This window comes from Thrips palmi, unplaced genomic scaffold (genome assembly GCF_012932325.1).
Source record: "Thrips palmi isolate BJ-2018 unplaced genomic scaffold, TpBJ-2018v1 HiC_scaffold_4, whole genome shotgun sequence".
Classification (NCBI taxonomy): domain Eukaryota; kingdom Metazoa; phylum Arthropoda; class Insecta; order Thysanoptera; family Thripidae; genus Thrips; species Thrips palmi.
The window spans coordinates 8,215,415-8,236,858 of NW_023144631.1; the positions used below are offsets into that span (position 1 = coordinate 8,215,415).

Sequence of the window (21,444 nt, forward strand, 5' to 3'; positions counted from 1 at the left end):
CGGGGGCGTCATCAGCAGTCGGAAAGAACGTGAGGGCGCGGGCGGGCGCGCGGCCCGTCAAAATGACAGAGTCCAGTGAGTGGGGTTGGACGGCCGGACCGCATCGCCACTACCTAGCCTCGCCCACGTCCTTCGTCCATTAAGCACAACATCCGGCGGCCCGGTCATCCCAGACGGCCGAGCCGCTCGCGTCGCTCGGATCGCGCCGCCCTGATCCGCGCCATTTCCGTTCCGTCGGACGGGCAAGCCGGGCAAGCCAGGCGAGGCAAGCCTAGCCGCTCGGCTGCACAGCCTTCATCAGGACTCGGAGGAAATCATCGCGAGAAGCGCCCCGGTGAGGCGGGGCAGCGCGGGGCAGCGCGGGGCGGGTCTCGCCCGACAAAGAGGGAGTCATCCAAACCGCGCGGAAATAAGGAAATAAAGAAGTAATGAGCGGCGGAAACCAAACTCAGCTTTCGCCTTTCGGCTGACCTGTTGCGGCCGGTTTGCCGGTTCACCGGTTTGACCGCCTGGACCGCCTGGACCGCCTGGCCACCGAAATTGGTCCGAGTAGCGCCGTGTCCGTGTGCACGGCCTGCCAGGAAGCCCACGACCATGTCTGCATGCCCCCCAGGCCGGGCAGGCCGGGCAGGCCCTCGCCCCTAGTCGCCCCCGCAGCCCTCAGCACTGCCGCATCAGCGCCGGCCCCGCCGCCCCGCCCCTCCTTCGTGACCCTCATACGGCCCAACACCCTTGACACGCTGTGTGCCAAGACCCGAGACCCGGCGCCGCGCAGCAGCAGCAGCAGTATGCGCAGTGGGTCAGAAGACCGGTGGAGGCGGCCAAAACTCCAGACGCGGTCTTCTGGCCCACGGCGGGGCGGTCTCGGAGACCCTGTATCGGGAAGACGTTGACCACAACGATTTTGGCTTTGACCGCAACGATTTTCCGACCAAGTTGGTCAAAAAGTGTCGAAATCTCGGAAATTTGCTGATTTTGCTGATTTTGGGTGGCCACTGTGTCCAATCTAGTCGCCGTAAAAGGCCTCCCTCGACGTCCTAGTATCCTTAAGACCCTACTCTTTCATGCCCGGTATCGGAAAGACGTTGACCACAACGGTTTTGGCTTTGACCGCAACGATTTTCCGGCCAAGTTGGTCAAAAAGTGGTCGAATCTCGGAAATTTGCTGATTTTGCTGACTTTGGGTGGCCACTGTGTCCAATCTAGTCGCCGTATAAGGCCTCCCTCGACGTCCTAGTATTCTTAAGACCCTTCTCTTTCATGCCCTGTATCGGGAAGACGTTGACCACAACGATTTTGGCTTTGACCGCAACGATTTTCCGGCCAAGTTGGTCAAAAAGTGGTCGAATCTCGGAAATTTGCTGATTTTGGGCGGCCACTGTGTCCAATGTAGTCGCCTTAAAAGGCTTCCCTCGACGCCCTAGTATTCTTAAGACCCTACTCTTTCATTCCCTGTATCGGGAAGGCTATTGACCGCAACTAGTTTGGGAGCGGTAGACGTTGGCGAAGGGTACAAACATAATGAATCGGGGCCTTTGCGGCTTATCCGGGGGCCTTTTGGGCCAATCGAGCCGCCGGTCTTCTGGCCCACTGTGGCAATCTGGCATACCGGCAGGCAAGGCAATCTGGCATGGCCCGGGGAGGTAGGCAGGGACAGCCAATCGGGCGGCTGATCAGGAAGTCATTCGACCAATCAGCGACCGGCGCCGACTTGGTCCTGTGTTTGCCAGCTCCGGCTCCAGTCGCTCCAGCCGCTCCAGCGTTTGTCTTGGAACTGGATCAATCAAACGGCCAGCCGACCCAGGACAAGGAGGCCGTTTTAAAAAATCTGGAAAGCAATTTGAGTTCCGACTGGCCCGCCCTCCGACTGACGTACCTCCACCGGCATTCAATCTCCCTCTCCTTCTCTCTGTCTGTCTCTCTCTCTCTCTCCCTCGGCCCCGCCCGTCGCCACAGGGCCCCTGCGAACTTGGAGGTAGGCAACCCGCAGCACTGTGGCGCGCGCGTTGGGGCCGAAGCCTGGCCGCGTCCCTGGGGCCAACAGGCAGCCTTGCTAGCCCCGCTAGCCTCGCTACAAGGCACTCTGCAGCGGAGCCACGCTAATGAAAATGTAGCGCCCCGCCGCCGCTCTACGCCGCTCCGCCGGGCCCCTGCAGACACTGCGATAGGCAACCCGCGGCACTCCGCTGCGCGCCTGCTTCTGGACTTGCCTACCTCGCAGGCGCTCAGCTGGACTGGACTTGCCTTGCCGCCATCTCTCGTTACTACCTTTCAGCGTTCGGCGCGCCAGTGCCGAGGCGACTCTTTTAATATCTCATCTTGCATTCTTGATTGTCTGGGTCCTTTTGTTTCGCCCCAGCTGCCAATACCGAGCCCCGGCGCTCCACGCCCCCTTCCCCCGACCCAACCGGCCCCGCCCGGTGGAGGCGAGGCGCACTGGGCGTGCCTCAAGGCGTGCTTCCAGGCGTGCTTCCAGGCGTGCTTCCAGGCGTGCTTCCAGGCGTGCTTCCAGGCGTGCTTCCAGGCGTGCTTCCAGGCGTGCTTCCAGGCGTGCTTCCAGGCGTGCTTCCAGGCGTGCCCGCTGCGCATTCATATTTCCTTCCTGCTTCTTGTGCGCGCCTGACGATGCTGGCGATGCCTGCCGATGCCTGCCGAGAGCGCTTCCCAATGGCCGTCTGCTGCATTGGACGACCCGCCCCCACCTTCCGCTCCGCCGCCCCCGGGCCGAGCCCCGGGCAGCCCGGCGGGGCGGCGTGCCGTGCAAGGAGCGCATTCCCCTGGAAAAATGCAGCGGCGCGGCGCGCTCGGCCGAGCCATGGCCAAGCGGTCGGCCGCGGGGGCCGTGAGCAGCAGCACTCCGTCATGCCGCCGCTCGCTGGCACGACGCCCAGCGGCGTGGCCTGGCGGCCTGGCGGGTAGGCAGCGCGGCCCCCCAAAGCAGCGCGAGCAGCGTCAACCGCGCCGCGCACCGCCACGCCACAGGCGGGCGAGGCAGGCCGACCTGGGCCCCTGTCGGGGCGGGCAGGGCAGCACAGGTTCTCCATCAGCGAGCACGCTAACTAGATAACCCACCCCTCGTCGCCGCCCCGAAGGCCCGAAGGCCCGAAGGCCCGAAGACGCTCTGGCCCCGGGCCGCCACGGCCGCCACCCTCGGCGTCGTTAGTCTGGTCCGGTTCGGTTGGCCGTGCTCCAGAAAGTCTCCCTCCCCGCCCCCAAGTTGCTGGAAGCCTTCTCCACGGCTCGTCGCCGTCCTGGCCGACTGCAACGAGGCCGCCACGCCGCCGCGTGCAGGGCGACCAACTTGACGGCAACACACGCCGGGCCAACGCCGGGCCGTCCCGGCGGGCCCTGCGGCCTGCGGCCGTCAGTTGTTTCAGTTGGGCCAGCCCAGCGCAGCGGCCCAGCCGGCACAGTGCCTCGCAAGCACTAGTGTATCGTGAGGCTGTGAGTTTCGTTGTGTTTAGGTTGGTCAACTTGTTTGCGTCTTCGTCGGCCTTGCGACCGCAGCAAGCCTCCAAAGTTATGCTAATTAGTCCCCCGGCGGTCTCGAGTCACCGAATACCGGACGGGCCGGGCGGGTTGCCGCCAGAGGCTGCCGCCAGAGGCTGCCGCCAGGGTCACCGCCACCGGGGCCGGGCCGGAGCCGGGGGGTAGGCGGGGTAGGCCGGGGGCGCACCTGCCGGCGTACCCCGACCGCCCCGTCCGGCGTACTCCACGGCGCCGCGCGCTCGGGCCCATTGTTAGGATCAACAATGGTCTTAGATAACAAAGAAGAATCTTCGACCGCTGCGGCGCACTGAGGGGCTGGGCGGTTGGGCCTGGGCCCGGTCGGCCGCGCCGGGGTCGCAGCCAAGGGAACGTATCCGTGTGCGGGGCCTTTCAGTGCTTCCATGCGCGGCCCGAGTTCCCTCCAGTTCGCTCCAGCTCGCTCCAGCCGCCATGCCAGGCTTGGCGGCGCACTTGGCGACCGCACCGCTTCAGCATGCACTTGCAACAGGCGCGCCTCGGCGGGGCCCGGCCCCGGCCGCCATCGGGGTCCACGAGGACCGCCAGGCCGCCAGTACGGCGCGGCAGGGCGTCGCGGTTTCTAACTTGCGCCGACCCGATGTCGGCCGGGACGGCCAGGGCCGAGACGAGCTCGTCGGGAGTGCGGCACGGCATGGCGTGTGGAGTCGCACCCGCCCCACCCCGCCCCGCCGCGCCCCAGACTCGCTAGACGGCACTCGGCACACAGCGTAGCACAGCGTACGTCTTGCTGGCCTGGTTCTGAGTTCGGGGTGGTTCTGGGACCGCACAGCGCTCAGCGCTCCGAGTGCCATGCCTTGTCCTATATTTCTGGCCGCACCGCTCCCAAGCAGGGCAAGCAGGGCCGGTTGGTGTTGTCCGGGCGCACGCACAGCAGTGTCGGCCCTCACGCTACGCCCCGCCGCGCCCCGCCCCGCCCCGCACACCGGCATCCAGCAGCAGCCATACAGCGGGTGGCCCCCTCCTGGGCATTAAAATTCCGTGTGTGCTGAGTGGAGGTGGATCTAGCCCTCCGCGTAGCCCTAGCGGGCGGGCCTAGCGGACTAGCCCGAGCCCAGCGGCCGGCTGGGTGCGAGAAGTGTGTGTGTGGGTTCCTAAGCCTTCACAGCCAGGCGGCGCAAAGTCGCAAAAAAATATCTGCAAAAAGAGGAAAGAAGGAACCTTTTATAACGGAGCTAATTACTACTGCTTTGACTCAAAGCCGACGGCAACGCACGCGCGCTTGACTCCACTTTTTGTGTCCCTTTTTTTGGGTTTCGGGTTTCGTTCCCCCTCGTGGCTGCACGGCACCGTCTCCATGCGAGCGTGTATTCCTCTCCTGCTTGCTTCGCTGTATAATGGCGGCTGGGAAAAGGATAAAGAATCCGGATAAAGAAAGCCGGAGGCGGAGCGCGGAGCGGGCGGCCCGGCAAGCAGGGCTCGGGCCGGCGGAGGCCCGTGCGCCTCATCTAGGATTCGATCAGAAAGACACGGGCACTCTCGAGAAAGAGAGGGAAAACAGACCACACGCGGAGTAAACACCATCTGCGTCCTTTGAGTTTATTCAAAGATTCAAAGCAGCTCCCTTTGCTGCTCGCTAATTTGGGGTGTAGGCTCATCCCCGAGCAAGTTAAGACAGTTTCCTTCAATTTGGCCTGCCTGTCCCAGCCGGGCCGGGCGGCGCGGGCGGCGGCCTGAGCTGAAAGGCAAAGTCCCCTCCCCGCGATGGACGCCCCCATCCTCATCGCCCGCCCCGCCCCGCCCCGCCCCGGGCCCCGCACTTAGCCGGCAGCATATTAAGCTGACCAGAAATTTGGAATGGCGACCCCCAGCCTCCAGCGCCGCGCCGCGCGCGCTCCGCTCGACTTGCTCGCGGCAAAGTGACAGCGAAACGGAATTTGGTAACGGAATTCGTAAGCAGACTTAAGAAGTGCGCGTAAACGCGCGAGGCAGACACGGCCCCTTTTCATAAACTGCAGGGCGCGCGGCGCGGCGCGGCTCGGGCCAGTCCCTTAAAAATGCATGAGCTCCACCCCGCGCTGCTTTCAGACGGTAATCAATACAGCCACATGAGGCCGAGAGGCTGCGGCACGGCCAAGGCCCGGCACGCGTTAGAAGGCCGCGTTTTGACGCGCCATCGTGCATAAAATGTATACAGCCCTCTGGCGTGTTTGCGCCGCGCCCACGCCGCCACACGCCGCCACACGCCGAGGCCGGACACTCCGGAAATTCGCGTTAAGCCAGGGAGGGCTGGAGGCTGAGGGGCCGGCGGCTGAGGGGCCGGACCCCGGGCCAGACCGCCGCGCACACAGCGCATCCCTGCCGGCCGGCCTGCCGGCGTGGCGCCCCTTAATGGAGGCACACCGCCGCGCGCTGGCCGCCCGGCACCCCGAGGCCGTCCCGGACGTCCCGGACGTCCCGGACACTCTGCGGCGCGGCGGTGTGCGGCGGGGCCAGACAGGCCGAGGCCGCCGCCGACGACGCGACGGGCCCTCAAAGCCTCGTAATTGGATCTCGTCACCGTTTAGCATACCGTAAATATTTGTCCCTAAAAGATGGCGCTTCATTCTCCTCCCTCAAGCGGCGCGGCGAGGCGCGGCGGCGGCAGGGTCCGCACGGCGAAGCACCCCGAGGCCGAGGACGCGACGACCCCCCGCCCCGCCCCGCCGTCCGGACAGAATGGCCGCCCAGAGACGGCAGAATGCGGCGGCGCTGCGGATAGGCCGGATAGAGAGGGAGGGAAAAAAACACACAATCGGCCCACCAGGGGTAGGCTCAGGTGTGGCGGCTATTGATTACGAGTGTAGCCAAGCTGGCGCTGTCTAGCGCTGTCCGACGCGAAAGAATAATGCCACTGCTGTTCACCGATTCACCCTTTCGCAGCTACTCGCCGCTTTTTGCAGGGCGCGCAGCCCGGGCCGTCTTTTTATCCGTTCCCTGCTCGCCGACTGCCATGACATCCCCGGCCCGGCCCGGCCATTCTCGCCATCGGGCTGCCGTCCTGCCCGTCCGGGCACATTGCGATTCGAGAACAAAATCCCGCGATCCCCTTCCTAATCCCGCCTGAACGGACGGGCGGGGCGGCCGGGGAGAGGAGGGGGCAGGGCCCCGGCCGTTCTGCAGGGAGGGCGAGGTGAGGGCCCCCGCTGGTCCCCTCTGGGGCCTCTGGGGCTGGCCGTCGCGTCCGCCGCAGCAGGACACGGCAGGACAGGCAAGGCAGCGCGCCTGGTCCCGGCTAGCTCGCCCGCCTGCGGTCGGCTGTGCATCGCTTTGCCCAGGCTTTGCCCAGGCTTTGCCCAGGCTTTGCCGCAGCGCAGGTTGCCTACCTGGGCGGCATCTCTCGGCGGCTTCCCCCGTCGCACGAGTCCCAGCCGCATCGCCGCATCGCCGCATCAACGTCAGGGCGCCCCGGGATCGACCTCCGCAAAATAAAATCGACGAGAAATTGCGTTCGGCGGGCCTGGGGCCGGGGGGCACGGACAGGGCGAGGCTGACGTTGGAGTCGAGGCGTGGCGACGTAAGGGGAGGGAGGGGAGTACTTCTCTCGCCGCGGTGACTCCCCGTGGGGTACCGCAGAGAGCGCCGCCATGGCGCCGCGGACAGGGTCCTCCAGGGCGGCCAGGGCGGCCAGGGCGGCCAGGACGGCCAGCAAGGCGAGTCTGAGTTGAGTACCCAAGCCCTTCCAGCGTGCTTCCAGCAAGGCAGGCCCGGGGGACATCCTTAATTCACGGCATGCAAAACTCCCGGCGAGGGGGGAGGCAGCGGGGCCACCCCCTCTCCTGGCCGGCCAGGCCGGGCCAGGCCACGTCGAGGTTCATACGAAATGCCATGGACGGAGCTGCAGCGCTGCCCGCGGCAATGTGCGTCTTTTTGTCTGGCCGCCCCGCCCCGACCCGCCCCGCCTGTCCTTTTCTCCCAGGCAGGAGGCAGGCCCCGTCGAGTCCCAAGGGCGGCGATGGCAGCGGATGGCGGCCAAGGCGGCGGCAGCAGCGGCAGCGTGTGCAGGTGCGCCATCTGGATGCTCCAGTGAGTAAATGTCTGCCATCACCGCGCCGTGCACGGCGTGGCGGGGTGGCGTGGCGGGGTGGCGGCGCGGGGAGCGGGAGGCGTGCCAAGAAGATGGAGAGAGAAAAGAGCGAATAAAAAGAAGGGTGCTGCTCCACCCCGCCCCGCCCCGCGTCGCGTCGTCATTTTATCTTTTGCGTCCAACTTTATCGCCGTCCTGCCGCGCCACCTCCACCGCCTCCTCGAGCGCTTCGCCTCGGTTCGCTTCGGTTCTGCCGACGGACCGACGGACGGCCTGACGGGCATTCGTCAAGGGCCTGGCTGCCTGGCTCCAAGGCCCTCCTACATTAGCCGCACTAATTTGTCACCGCCGGCGCGCTCGGCTTGGCCCGTCTTTCCCACGACGACACGCCGCGCCATGGTTCGGCGGCGACATCGTTTTCTGCCGGGGAACAAAAATCCGCTGCAGAGGGAGAGGGATCGCGCGACGCGCGGCTGATGCTGATTGCTGCGACCTACCCCGCCCCCCAGAGACTTCTACAGCGGTCCATGACGGCCACGTGCTCGAGCGGCGAGGAGTATCGGCAGCCCGCCACAGCGTGACGGACTGTCCCGCGCTGGCGTGCGAGCGTACCGAGACGTACCAGTGCCGTAACTCGTGGCACCGATCGCAAATCAAAATTAAGTCATTCGGGGGTAAGTCACCACAGGCCGCTCACGGGAAAGGCGGATTTTCTTTCCGACATTTATCAAACCCGACCTTACTTTGCTGGATCGTTGTCTGATATTTAGGGCCCGGTCCCGCCCTTAGCCGGTATTAGTTCCTGACAAACTACAGGAACACACGGCCCACGAGAAACGCTGTGGCAGTGGGCGTCCAGAGGCAACCTAACCTCTTCGCGCAGCATCCCTTCGCCTTCGCCTTTTCAGCAGCGGCGCGGCCCGCGACTTTGGTGAGTTTTATTTCCACGGCCACGGCGGGACATTGTTTCACAAACAACAGAAACCATCAGGCGACGTGTCGCCGGGCGCAGCTCAAGAGGAAATACGGGTGTTCTCAGAACACACACACACACACATGCACACACACAGACGGGTCCGGGGGTTGCAAAACAAAGTGCACCGTGCGCGAAGCAGTGCCTCACCTTGGCCCGGTGCTGGCAGCGACAGTGGTGCAGACTCGGTGTAGAGGACGCGACACAAGTTCAACTCGCGGGAGGCGGCTCTGGGCTGCAGCCGCTGGGCCCTGAGCAGACAGGCGCCCCGACCCCCGATTCGTCCCGCAACGCGCAACGCGCAACCCGCACGACACGGCGCGCTCCGCTCGGCTCTCCCGCAGGCAGCCCGGCTAGAGCCCGGCGAGGGGGTGGTCTCGGAGGCAAGGGGGCTACTGTCACTGGGACTGGGGCAGCCCTGGCCCGCGCGTCCACCCAGCCCCCGCCCAGAGGGGTCCCGCCAGGCCGGGGGTGGGGCTCGGCAAGGGGCGGGCAGGGGCGGGGAGCCCCGATCGAAACTGATACGGAGTGAGTCTGCGCCGTGCAGCCTCAGCCAAGCCTCAGCCCGTACTCCGACGGGGGTCCACCGGGCCCCACCCCAACAGCCTCGCCTCGCAGCCTCGCAGCAACCTTGGTCCAGAGGCCACCCGCCCTAGCCTCGTGGCATGGCTTCGTGAGTCTTGTGTAGCCTCGCTCGGGTCTCGGGCCGTCGCAGGGAACGACAAACGTCAAGTCTTTGAAGACCAGCGCGTAACAGGTTAACAGGCGAGCGGGTTGCCTATGCTCGACTCTGCGGGCGCACTGCGTAGAGGCTTCGGTCGCCTTCCGGCTTCCAAATCTCAGCAGTACTTTACATTCTTGAAATTCCCCCGTCCCCGGTGAGGACTTAGTCTGGTCCATGGACTGCTTAATGTTCGCACTTTCCCCGTTGTGTAATCTGTTCAGCTCGTGCTGACCGCCGCCGCTTCTCGTTGTTGGATGTCATTTGTGTTCTTTGTTGTAAATATTCCTCTTTACAGCATTTGAGAAAAATTTAGCTGAGGGAGGCAAGAACCAAGCGCTAATAAATATTCTTTTAGAAAATAATTTATTTCATTGTGTAAAACTGACACATTAGAATAGTTAGTTCATTGATTTTAATGTTACACAAACAATTACAAATCTTTTTCATCAATTTAATTACTCTAAAATACAATAATATTGTACAGACCAAAGTTAAATACATTCACTGAGGTAGAACAATTAAATATTGATGAGTTCTTGCTAGACAGCACTCATTAAATTACATATTCAGTCACTCTTTCTAGAAAAAGAAAATCAATACAGCAAAGCAGCAGCTCAGTCAATTAGAAGTGACATCAGATGCCCAAACAATTTTAGGCAACAACATACAGAGTTAAAATTGATTACAGATTCAGTGTCCTTGAATATCACAGTAAGTAGGAAAACATAAAACTAACTAATGCTAGTAAAATAGAATTATAAAATGGACAAAATGTACACATGCTATGCAGAAGAGGCAGCAGCACTACTACTCTGGGACTGCACAGCTTGTAGGGCATGTACAGCCTGCATACTAGGCGTCAGACGAACTTTACAAGCAAGCTGCTGAGCTGCTGCTTGACGAGCTTCTCTTTCTTTTCGCTTGTATTCCAACCACTGAACTGTCTCTGGATCGTTGTTGGGTCTCTGTTCCAAATGGAGAGCAAGAACATCTCGCAATACACGGAATGTCGATGTGTTGCAGAATGGCGCAAGTGTTGCTGGGTCCTTGTACTTTGCCCTTTGTCTAAAAGCAAAACAGAACACACAACACTGTTACTAATATTCTATGTTGACCGAAGTGAAACAGAAATGGCATCCATTTCACTGCAAAGTGATATGGACTGTACCTTGTGATAAGGCAATAGCTGCGTTGTGGCTGTCTCCTTCGCCTTAATCGGAAAGCTCTCCGGAAAGTACTTTCATCACTGAATGTAAGGAATGTTCTTTCACAGAGAGGATAAGGTTTTGACTGTGAAGATTCTGCTGCCTGCCCTTCTTCCCTTTTCTTTTCATCCTGCTCTCTGGTAGGAGAGAGTTCATTCGGATTTTCAGACATGGAAACACTGGAATGAAAAACATTGCATAAGTGCATGCTTTCATGGGCACTCTCGTGTGCTTAATTGATGAAACCCACACACTTACTCATCAGAGGTGTCATCCACATTTATTTTTTCATCATTGGTCAGCCCATTATCACTAATTGGCAAGTCTTCTAGAACTGGCATCGCTACAGACAGGTACCGAATAGTTGGGCCAGTAATGCCCTTTTTCACACCTCGTGTTTTCTTCTTTTCTAATTCCATCTTTTGATATTTCTCTGAAATTGACAAATATTGACTCATTATAACAGTAAACAAAGGATGGTACCTACAAGATGCAAATCAAATGCATGCAAAAACGTACCTAAAGATTTAAGATTTTCTTCCTCTGTAACCATTGCTTCGGCAAGCTTTTCTTCTTGTGTTGGCTCATAAAAGTACTCTCTATTTCTGCGATGCTTCCGGGGACCCTCCTCCTTCCGTTTTTTAACTCGCAATTGAGTTTCTTCAGACTTTTTAACAGTAGATTTTCGGATAGACTTTCTCTCTGAAAAGATAAGAAGTATTCTAGAATTCTAGAAACATGTTTGGAGCGCTCATTTCTTATGTTGCCAATAGGCCAAACATGCCAGAATTTTTTTTTAAATACTAACCATACATATCAGCTGTCATTTTAGGCTTGCGTTTTTTGGGTTCCCGAGGCTTTTTCTCTACAGCTCCTGGCGGTGGGGCTGGTTTGGGTTCCTGCAAGAAAAGTTATGTAAAGTAAAGTGGTTCAAACTGCTTTCACTTAATTTGAAGATGTATAGCATTTTGATCAATGGATCCATTACAGTCCAGTCAAGTACCTTATAAGCTTTTGTAACTACTTTCTTTTGTCTCTTAGGACCTTCATCTTCATGATCTGATATCGGCTCGTCTTTCTCTTCGATACTGAAGTCAGAATCAACATCATCTTCGACTTCTTTCTCATCACCAGAACTAAGGTACAAAAAGAGCCATTAATTTTAATTCATCTCAGCATACATTCTCATTTAAAAGGTGCAACACTAGATCTCATACTTAAAGTCATTGTCCTCCTCTGACTCCTCAAAACCGCCATAGGTAGATTTATAGAACTCATCTTCCTGAATATCTTCCAGCAGTTTAGCCATCCCAGCCCCTGCATTGCTGCGCCGTGTACGAGTTGTAGCAAGCATTTTGATGTGTGGTACTGCAAATAAATAGGGACCAAATGAGTGAGGGTGATTTTCATACAAACAAATCATCAATCTCTAGAATGGCAAAGAAGTGCATTTTAACTGTTTCAAGGCAACAACATAACCTTAAAAATAGCATTATTTCATTTCTGGCCACAATCAATTAATTTGAAATCGGTAAAACGAAAATCATAGTAGCAGCAAGCAAGTAAAACTATTAATGTTAGAATCCAAATAAATATTTACCGATGACACCTCTTGAAGGAAAAAGAAACACAAAATGCGGCCAGTAACCTCGGTTTCTGGTAACGCCGATGGTAATGGGGGTTGAATCTAAACTACAGCTGAATCCTATACTTGGGTAGTTATTAATTCGTGCAGAAATCAAAGTACTAGCTCAATTTTCCGAAACAGATAGTTTTGCTCGCAGTGTGAAGCACATTCACACTCAAATCTAAATCTACTGCTGTTGCTCTCGCCGGCTTCCTTCTTCTTCTCCTTTTTGCTGGGGGGGGGGTGGGGACCGCGCCGGAACAGGAAACTTGTTTCTTCCCTTCTTCTCTTCTCGCAGGAGGAACTTTTTGCGCCAAACTTTATATTTATAGATCAATATTGTGCAGGTTAAGGCGTCCTGTGAAAACGCATTGCCATGAAGTACATCCTTGTGACGGGTGGTGTCATTAGTGGAGTGGGCAAAGGCGTCATATCGAGTTCCTTCGGTACCATTTTGAAGAGCTGTGGGGTGCGAGTAACATGTATCAAAATTGATCCGTACATTAACATTGACGCTGGCACGTTTTCTCCCTATGAGCATGGTAAGTTTTAACCCTTTCTGCTTAAAACGTTCCACTCACCAACCTTTATCTTTTCTCTAACTTTCCGCTTTAAGCTGTCGAGACCTCTGCTTTTTGCAGTTGTTGTCCTTTACTTGCTTGGCTAATTTTGTTTTGTGATCTGGTAGATGCTATACCATCTTCTGCATTGTGCTTTATTGTGTTTTACTCATGCTTGTCATGACATGATACCCTGGCCTTTGCTTTGCAAGGACACCTGTGTTTACATTTTATCTGATTCACAGGTGAAACATATGTGTTGGATGATGGTGGCGAAGTTGACTTGGACTTGGGAAATTATGAACGCTTTCTGGACATCACTCTCCATCGTGACAATAACATCACAACGGGTAAAATTTATCAACAAGTGATCAGCAAAGAGCGTAAAGGAGATTATCTGGGAAAGACTGTCCAGGGTAAGACATCTTACATTAAATTATAGTGGATGTGAGAAGCCTGGTGCTAGTATTAAATTGTAACGTTTTTGGTTTTTAGTTGTGCCCCATATAACTGACGCAATCCAGGAATGGGTTGAAAGGGTAGCCCATATTCCAATTGATGATACCAATGAGCCTCCTGAGGTAAGAGATTCTATTAGTCCTAACTTGATGCTGTATTTTATGGCTGTAGAAATTTAAGATTTTATCCCTGCTTTTCAGGTATGCATTGTTGAGCTTGGCGGAACTATTGGTGATATTGAGGGCATGCCCTTTGTGGAGGCATTCCGCCAGTTCCAATTTCGAGTCAAGAGGGAAAATTTCTGTTGTGCTCATGTGTCTCTTGTGCCTCAGGTTTGTGGCCTATGTTAGTTACAATTTCAGTTGTGGTTACCAGTAGTCTTTTCCTGTTTGTGTCACCATGTGATTTTATTTTTATGTAGCCTCGCTCTACTGGTGAACCCAAAACCAAGCCCACACAGTCTAGTGTGCGTGAGTTGCGTGGTCTTGGTTTGTCCCCTGATTTGATTGTTTGCCGAAGTGAGAAGCCTATTGGTCAGTCAGTCAGGGATAAGGTTTCAAACTTCTGTCATGTTGGCCCTGAACAGGTGAGTGCAGGTGATATAGAGCTCTTACTGGTGAGATGATAATAGAATGTGTCTCAGTGCCATTACTTTGCAGGTGATATGTATCCATGATCTGTCTTCTGTCTACCGTGTTCCAATTTTAATGGAGGGACAAGGAGTTGTAGAATTTTTAAAAGAACGTCTTCACCTGAACTTCACATTGCCTCAGCCAAAATCATACATGATGAAATGGAGAAATTTAGCTGACAGGTAAGCATTTGATCTCAGTTTCTTCAAGAAACCTCTTACACTGAAACTGCTTCAGATTGATTGCCCTGTCAAATGAGCAATGCTTAAAATCTTTGTTAGGAATAAGATGGTGGGAAAGAAATCTGGAGGCTTCTCTGTACTTTATTCCAACTTCTCACAGCAAATTGACTCGACCCTAAGTTTTCATTACCTAATGCTGATTCTTTTAATGCTTTGCTATTGATTGGGTGAAGGTTTGACTTCACCCAGACCCAAGGCGCTCCTGATGTGGAAGCGACTGAAAAAGGCCGATGGGAGGTTGTGCGAAGAGAATCATGCTGTGTTGTTGGGTGGGTGCTGCAGTTTGCACTTGTATGTGATTTGCATGTGTTATTTCACCCTGCTATGTAGGCATTTTTAACCATTAGGTCCACTAACAGATGAAGCATTTATCGCACCCAGATAGTGTCCACGTTGAATTGCAAACCTGAAGGCCATAAGTGAAGAGTTTGTTTGTTATCGCCTTTTCCATGACCAATGCCTCCATGATATTTTTATATTGTTAAATTTATTTTCACCAATATCTGTTTTATTGTAACCTCAGTGCATTGTGTTGATTATTCTATTTTTCAAGTTTAATCTGCTTTGTCCCTCCTTACTTCTTTTCTTCAAATCTTCTGCTTATCCCAATATTTTATTTCAATTTACAAAACAATACTTTTTAATGAACTTTTTAAACAGCATTATTAGATCAACTCTAATTAATGTGAGTTTTCTTTCTTTTTACAATGAGCCTGAAAAGAAAGAAAAAGTAGTATTTCATCTCTTTACTCTATCTTCTATGGCTTTAAAGTTAGGCAAGTGCTTTAATCACTAATCCAATGCTGCTTCAATTGTTCTGATGAAGCTATACTCTTTCTTTGTGTACAGTAGGGCAGGATATAGTACATTGCAGCCCGCAATGACATTGGTTGTAGTTCTCTTAGATATTTTCACATGTATTCATCACCTGTGTTCACAATTTTTCAGAGTGGATCTGCTCCGAAAGGAGGTTAATATTGCCCTTGTTGGAAAATACACCAAACTGGAAGATTCTTATGCCTCAGTTTTGAAAGCTCTTCAGCATGCTGCCATTGATGTTGGATACAAACTTAATGTTTCAGTGAGTATGTGAATGGGCAACTTAAGTTTTGTTGATAATTGAAGTAGTGTATTAACCACCCTTTTATTCTTGCAGCTTATTGAGGCATGTAATTTAGAAAAGGCAACCAAAATTGATGACCCTGTCATGTACCACAAGGCTTGGCAAACACTCTGCAAAAGCGAGTATGTTCTATTGGGTACATGCTGCTTGTTAAGTCTTTTTTTTTAAAATGCTGTTTCTTCATAGTCTTCTTTTTTCCTCCACAGTGGTGTCATCGTTCCTGGAGGTTTCGGCAAACGTGGATTTGAAGGAAAGTTAGAGGCCTGCCAATGGTGCAGAGAGATGCAAAAGCCTTTCTTAGGCATTTGTTTGGGTCTCCAGGCAGCAGTTGTGGAGTTCTCAAGGTGGAAAAAATTGTTAGTGTAGTGGATTTAAATTTTGCTTTGAGAGACTAATGACTTTTATGTTTTGTATTCCACTAGGAATGTCTTGAAACTTGACAGGGCCAATAGTACTGAAGTTGACCCTGAAACCCCTCACCCTCTCATTATTGACATGCCTGAACACAATCAGGGTGTAATGGGTGGAACAATGCGCTTGGGTAAAAGGACAACCGTTTTTACCTCTGACAAGTCTGTTATGAGTAAGTATTTTTAAAAAAGAACTACACATCATCCTAAAAAGATAAGTGTATTTCCTCAATTTTGTTGTTTCTTTTATTTCCTCTTCAGAGCAATTGTATGGCAATAAACCATCTGTAGATGAAAGGCATCGTCACCGGTTTGAGGTGAACCCCAAGTATGTGAAACAGCTGGAGGCAGCTGGGCTGAAATTCACAGGTCTGTTTTCAACACATTGCTGCTCAGCTACAAAATCTTTCAAAGTGTTTTACTCTCTTCCTTTCTGTTGAAGGTCATGACACTAACAATACGAGAATGGAAATTTTGGAAATGGATAATCATCCATACTATGTAGCCACCCAGTACCACCCTGAGTACCTTTCAAGACCCCTTAAGCCATCTGCACCATTCATGGGACTTATTTTGGCTTCAGTTGGAATCTTAAAGCCATACTTGGAACACTGCAATTCTTCGAAGTCTTCCGATGTGTCCGAAGAATCAGGTAAGAATACATTTTGAGACTACATTTTTTTATTTTTTTTTGGAAAGTGGCATATATGTGTGTGAGTGTGTGTGAGTAGCATGCTTAGTTTGTGCAATCCACTCTTTACCTCAAACACACTTTTCCATTGCTTTTTGCTTAAGAGGTTGACTCATGAACTCATCTCTTAAAGCTAAATTATATGTAAGCAATAGCCCTAATAGCTGATACTGTGGTATGCTTCCCTAGAGCAGAGAATGGTATGTGGCATTGATCGGTGAAGAATTTCTTTTCTTGTCTGCAGATGATCTTGAGGCTGTATCAGCAGTGGAAAAGTTCAACAAGCTTAAATTAGAAACTGGTGAGAGCCCATGAGGACCATTAAGTTTAAATAAAAATGTCAGCTTGTAAACGTTACTTCCTGGAAAGTTGCTTCCCTTAAAGATGACTAATGGCTGTGGAAATAATGTCCCATTTTATACAAATATATTGTGCGTTTTTAAAGAAATAATTGACTTGTGATAACATTCCGATTATCAAATAATTGATCCACTACAATGAACTTGTGAAAATAATTGAATAAAATTATTTACTTTACATTTATTTCTGGTCTTAATACAAAGAACATTAATACTTTCTAAAACACACTATTTCTTTCTTCCACCTCTCTCCTTCAATTGCAACTGAACAACAGCACCAGATAACATGTTATAGAAGGCAAGAGTATTTGAATCCTTGAAAAACATTCCCTGGAAAACAAAGATGAATTTTACATTCCAATTGATCAGCAAAAATTTTAAGTTCCAATCAATTATCACATACACAATCCTACCTCATATTGTAACTTCTGCTTGGCTGGTGGCAAGCCGGTCTCATCTTGTATTCTGCTCTTAACAGCAGAAAATGTGTCTGTCAAGGCTAAAACAAGGTTCAATGTCTGTCCATTTAATCTCCATTCTGGTTTGTCCGATGAAGTAGGCGTGGGCACTTGAACCTTGATTGTAACGGGGCCCTAAAGTGGAAAAAATTTCAAATTACTCCAAAGTTCCTGTAATAAGCCAAAACAGATACTACAAAAAAAGTATTATTACCCACCTTGTGCTTTGATAAGAATTCCTGTTCTGGCATGAGAGAATCTTCTGTACGAGATTTCTTGCTTGGAGGTTCATCTTCCATGCCATCTGACGGCCTGGGCATATGATGTGGCATCTACAAAAGCCAGAGAAAGTACTTAAAGTTTAAGAAGATTCAGACTCTAGGAAGTTCCGTGGCCTCTAATGTTTCGTAACATGACGTGGTACAATATTTCAAAACTTTATCTCACCTGTGGCTGAGCTGGCTGAGGGCCCCCTGGAGGCATAAACCGTTGCATTGGGGGTCCAGATTGAGGCACAGCATAAGGACCTTGTTGAACTGTTAACAATGTGACACAAAATTAATTTTTAACTAATTTAAGTGAAATTTTAGAGCATGACCCTAGCCAAGGGCACAGCGAGAAACACTTACCCATCATAGGCCGAGGGGCCATGCCAGGCATCATCATCATGCCTGGAGGCATTCCAGGGGGCATACCAGGTCCTCCCGGAGGCATAGACGCCATGGGGGCCATGGGCAGCGGCGCCATCGACATACCAGGCGGCATACCAGGAGCCATGCCCGGCCCCATGCCTTGAGGCATTCCCTGGGGCATTCCTTGGGGCATACCCTGAGGCATGCCCTGGGGCATTCCCTGAGGCATGCCTTGTGGCATCCCTTGCGGCATGCCCTGGGGCATTCCGGGTGCCAAGCCCTGCGGCAGGCCCTGGGGCAGGCCGGCCATTGGGGCCATCTGCGGCATGGGGGCCATGGGCGGCAAGGGCACGCTGGGCGCGGCCGGCGGTGGGGCCTGTGGCTTGGGGCCGGACTGCGCCGCCACCCCCGGGCCCAGCCCCAAGCCCTCCTTGGTGCCCGGCGGCTTGGGCTGGTCCTGCTTGCGGGCCTTGTCCATGGAGCCGGCCATGGCGCGGTCGCGGTCGCGTCCCTTGATGGGCTTTGGCCCGATCCTCTCCTTCTCCTCGTCCGGCACCAGGCCCTTCACTTTGTGGATCTGGTGGATCTGGTCCTCCAGGGTGATGTTGGCACGCGCCGCGCGAGTCGCAGCCTCCACGCTCGACGTGTGTCCGTCCCACGTGACCTGGGCAACCAAGTACGCTCACTTAAGTAACGCCATGCAATGGCAACGGCATCATGCCAAGAAAACTGGCAGGAAGGGATCTTACCTTTTCGTCCTTGCGAGTGTCCTCCTCACCGATCTTCTTACCAATGGCCGTTTCCTCATCTCCCACACCGAAAATGTCAGTACGACGCTCGGCGAGCTGTTTCAAACTGGCCTCAATGGCAGCACCTAAAAACATGATTGCAACATGGAATTAGTGAAAATTCTACAAGCTGGAAAATATGCTTTTCAAATGATAACAAACCTGGTGCATAGACAGTCTCCTGGTTCATCTTGTCCTGGATATGCTTGTCACGCTGCTCAACCCACCTAGGATCGAGCAAACCGATTCGCATATGCTCCTGAACCTTGTTAGCTGGAATTTTCTCTCCAGTAATGGGGGAAATCAGCATTTCATCCGGAGCAGGAGGACGAGTAATCTTAACAGCTAAAACATCAAAGGAAATGAAATTAGTGCCTCTAAAGATAAAAATTTGTCTTGTTAAGGGTTATGAGTGGGACGTACCTTGTTTGGGATCGTAGCCCTTCTTGACAAGCACACGATCTGGCATCGGCGGCAGGGGTGGGGGCTGCATAGTGTCCTTGGGAGGAGGTGGTGGAGGAGCAGGAAGCTTTCTTTCTCCTGGAGGACCATCATCTTCCTCTTCACTTGACGATCCCTCTTCCATGTCTTGAACCTGCCCAAGTTGGTTTCGTATTTAGTCAACACATCATTAAACAATTTTGAATCCCATGAATTACCAAAAATTTACCTGTGTGTTGTCCCGGCTTTCATTCTTGTCCTTGTAACGCCTAAGCACCTCTTCTTGCTGCTCTCTGTCCTCTTCATCTTCTCCTCGTCGATCTGGGCGGTCGCGCCTGAATACATGCTGAGCCGGTGCCTTCCGAGCTCGAGCAGGACGGCCTCTTTCCTCTCTCTCGTCATCCTCATCATCACTGAGTTGCATTTCATCTCCACCATCATATCGTTCCTATGACAGATAAAAGACGTTTAATTTTAAGAAGCATAAAACAATGATTGATAACACAGAGAAGGTAATAAAATTAATTTCTGACCTGCATCAGGATGCGAGCACCAACTTCATCCGGAGTGGTTGGAGGTGGAAAGTTGCCCACTTCCATGGGCTGATAATCGACAGTCTCAACAACAACAAAGTCGTGCCAGTCAATCTGAGCATATGCCACTAAAATGAAAAAATGTTAGTGAGGTCAACAAAGTTAATTAAAGTACATTTAAGGCAGGGAGCCATACCTCTCTCCTTCTCAAGTTCTTCCTCTTCTCTCCTCTTTTGGGCTTCTTGGTATTTTATCCACTCAGAGCGATATTTGACTTGATCCAAAATATTTCCAGTTGAGGAACATTCATCTTTCAGTCGGTACATCATGTCTTTAGGGGGAATTAGTACCTGAAGAAGAAGTAATCATTTAATCTAGTGGCACGCTAACAGAAAGTGCCATGAACTAAACCAAAAATGAATAAACTTACTTTGGTATACTGTTCCAGAAGCTTAGTAAAGTACTGAAAAAGGGAATGTTGGGGCCTTAGAAAGTCAAACTGAAAGTTCCGTTGTTCGCGATTCATTAAATTAGTGAGGAACGTTCGGCCATTTAAAGCCACAAACTGCGCAGTAAGTTTGACAATGTCCCTACAAACAGTACAGGAAAAACAGTTAATAAAAACCTATTCCAATAAATTTAGTCTCCTTATGTAAATTAGGCATAAAAAGTAAGGTATATTTGTTAACACGTACAGGTCAAGAGCTGAAATTGACGGAGGGTCAGCAATAAATTCAAATTCTGCAGGTGGATCTTTAGGAATGAATGGCTGTTCTATAGCTGACTTGAGGAGTTCCTGCTGCTTTTGTTGTACAGATGCAACAGTCTTGGAAGGAGCTGTAGTTCCAGGTGCACCAATCTGGGATGGCTCTTGGGCTGGAAAAAGGAATCAACACTAAAAGATCTGTTCCTCGCAGCTAAGATGCTCTTAACGAGTCTGACAGTCACAAGATTTCCTTACCTTTCCCTTCTCTTATGTCTTTAACTTTATGCTGATAGTATGCATGGTAAGGGTCTCCAAAGTTAAGAAAGTTGAACTTTGGGTTACCCTGCTCATTGTCCCGGATTCGAGCTTCGAATTCGGGACCATTTCTGGCTACAAAACTGGCTGTCTTGTCAACGATGTCTGGATTCCGTTCATTAAGGAAGATACAATTTATTCACTAGATAAATTTCCTGTAATACACACATGAAATTAACTGTGCTCGAACTGAAAAAAAGGTCGTAAAGATTCAATTCTGTGCGAATGGTTTCATTGCAGAAAGATGGTGCTCAGCACAATAACACAACCTGAAACCGTTATTAGCGAACCAAAATCAATCAAACAAACCCAGCAAATTGAAATTAAGTTGTTTTACGTAAGTTTTTTTTTTTAATTTAAGAGCGATTTAGGTTTTCTAGTGGTTTTTAAGCCACTAAAGCAGATCAAGGATACTCCTAACCTCAGGGGGTGGATAAATAATACCCACAACAGCCTGAGTAGACTGTGCAGGGGCATTTTCAGGGGCCTCCGTCGGGGGTGCAAACCCTACTTCCAAGGCTGGCATTGTTCACAGATAGGAATAACTACAACTTAAAGATAAAACTTTAAAAACCGAGTTTGACTTTAGGCTTCTCAACACCGCGTCGCCATATTTGTTGCTCTAACGATTCCGGTGTGACTCGGTACCACCTTGCCAAAACTTAGTACCCACAAATGCTCCACTATCCCTTCACCACACTGCCACAATCTAAAAATCAGCTTCAAATTTATAAATTTTCATTGGTTTTGCTTTTTCATGGCTAAAAATGTATTTTTAAAAATATTTCCTACACAATATTTGGATTTAAACATGGTCAGTGAAGAAGTTTTGTGTTTCATATCTTGTGTTTACCTTGTGCAACACCAAATTTCTCTACTGACACGTCTGTTTTCTTGTTGAACAGAGAATATTCTTTGCCAAGATTACTTCCTTGCCCATTAGATATTTTTTTGTGTTGAGCTAGAAATTTTAACATACTCAATCGAAAAGTCATTTTGTTTCTAGGAATTCGGGCTAGTTCCACATTCAGGGAA

General features: G+C 51.9%; 3 protein-coding genes across 3 annotated transcripts; 1 reads left to right on the plus strand and 2 right to left on the minus strand.

Annotated features, from left to right (window-relative positions):
• Positions 1-9,621: 9,621 nt before the first annotated feature.
• Positions 9,622-12,282, minus strand: LOC117649157 (vacuolar protein sorting-associated protein 72 homolog). Its single transcript, XM_034391628.1, has 8 exons — positions 12,034-12,282; positions 11,651-11,801; positions 11,437-11,569; positions 11,242-11,332; positions 10,953-11,135; positions 10,692-10,866; positions 10,397-10,612; positions 9,622-10,293 (listed from the first exon to the last, which is right to left on the minus strand). The coding sequence occupies exons 2-8, from the start codon at positions 11,785-11,787 to the stop codon at positions 10,011-10,013; spliced, it is 1,218 nt and encodes a 405-aa protein (XP_034247519.1). The 5' UTR covers positions 11,788-11,801; positions 12,034-12,282; the 3' UTR covers positions 9,622-10,010.
• Positions 12,283-12,333: 51 nt separating this feature from the next.
• On the plus strand, positions 12,334-16,534 carry LOC117649156 (CTP synthase 1). Its single transcript, XM_034391627.1, has 13 exons — positions 12,334-12,602; positions 12,866-13,036; positions 13,116-13,201; positions 13,280-13,411; positions 13,501-13,665; positions 13,739-13,893; positions 14,902-15,034; positions 15,110-15,198; positions 15,283-15,420; positions 15,499-15,659; positions 15,748-15,855; positions 15,929-16,138; positions 16,401-16,534. Exons 1-13 carry the CDS (start codon positions 12,437-12,439, stop codon positions 16,490-16,492), a joined length of 1,806 nt encoding a protein of 601 aa, XP_034247518.1. The 5' UTR covers positions 12,334-12,436; the 3' UTR covers positions 16,493-16,534.
• A 230-nt stretch (positions 16,535-16,764) lies between these two features.
• On the minus strand, positions 16,765-21,053 carry LOC117649154 (splicing factor 3A subunit 1). The gene is made up of 15 exons (XM_034391626.1): positions 20,824-21,053; positions 20,350-20,514; positions 20,084-20,264; positions 19,819-19,978; positions 19,585-19,738; positions 19,389-19,516; positions 19,085-19,303; positions 18,838-19,009; positions 18,577-18,759; positions 18,376-18,500; positions 17,624-18,290; positions 17,442-17,530; positions 17,213-17,326; positions 16,950-17,129; positions 16,765-16,866 (listed from the first exon to the last, which is right to left on the minus strand). The coding sequence occupies exons 1-15, from the start codon at positions 20,933-20,935 to the stop codon at positions 16,765-16,767; spliced, it is 2,751 nt and encodes a 916-aa protein (XP_034247517.1). The 5' UTR covers positions 20,936-21,053.
• Between the last annotated feature and the right edge of the window lie 391 nt (positions 21,054-21,444).

Coding starts and splice junctions, on each gene's coding strand:
- LOC117649154 (XM_034391626.1), bottom strand. CDS start 20,935: ATGCCAGCCTTGGAAGTAGGGTTTGCACCCCCGACGGAGGCCCCTGAA. Junction 20,265..20,349: donor AGACATAAGAGAAGGGAAAG/GTAAGGAAATCT, acceptor TCCTTTTTCCAG/CCCAAGAGCCATCCCAGATT. Junction 18,760..18,837: donor GGGCTACGATCCCAAACAAG/GTACGTCCCACT, acceptor TTGATGTTTTAG/CTGTTAAGATTACTCGTCCT.
- LOC117649156 (XM_034391627.1), top strand. CDS start 12,437: ATGAAGTACATCCTTGTGACGGGTGGTGTCATTAGTGGAGTGGGCAAA. Junction 13,037..13,115: donor TCTGGGAAAGACTGTCCAGG/GTAAGACATCTT, acceptor TTTGGTTTTTAG/TTGTGCCCCATATAACTGAC. Junction 15,660..15,747: donor CTCTGACAAGTCTGTTATGA/GTAAGTATTTTT, acceptor TTTCCTCTTCAG/AGCAATTGTATGGCAATAAA.
- LOC117649157 (XM_034391628.1), bottom strand. CDS start 11,787: ATGCTTGCTACAACTCGTACACGGCGCAGCAATGCAGGGGCTGGGATG. Junction 10,867..10,952: donor AGAAAATCTTAAATCTTTAG/GTACGTTTTTGC, acceptor TGTCAATTTCAG/AGAAATATCAAAAGATGGAA. Junction 10,613..10,691: donor GTGGATGACACCTCTGATGA/GTAAGTGTGTGG, acceptor TTTTCATTCCAG/TGTTTCCATGTCTGAAAATC.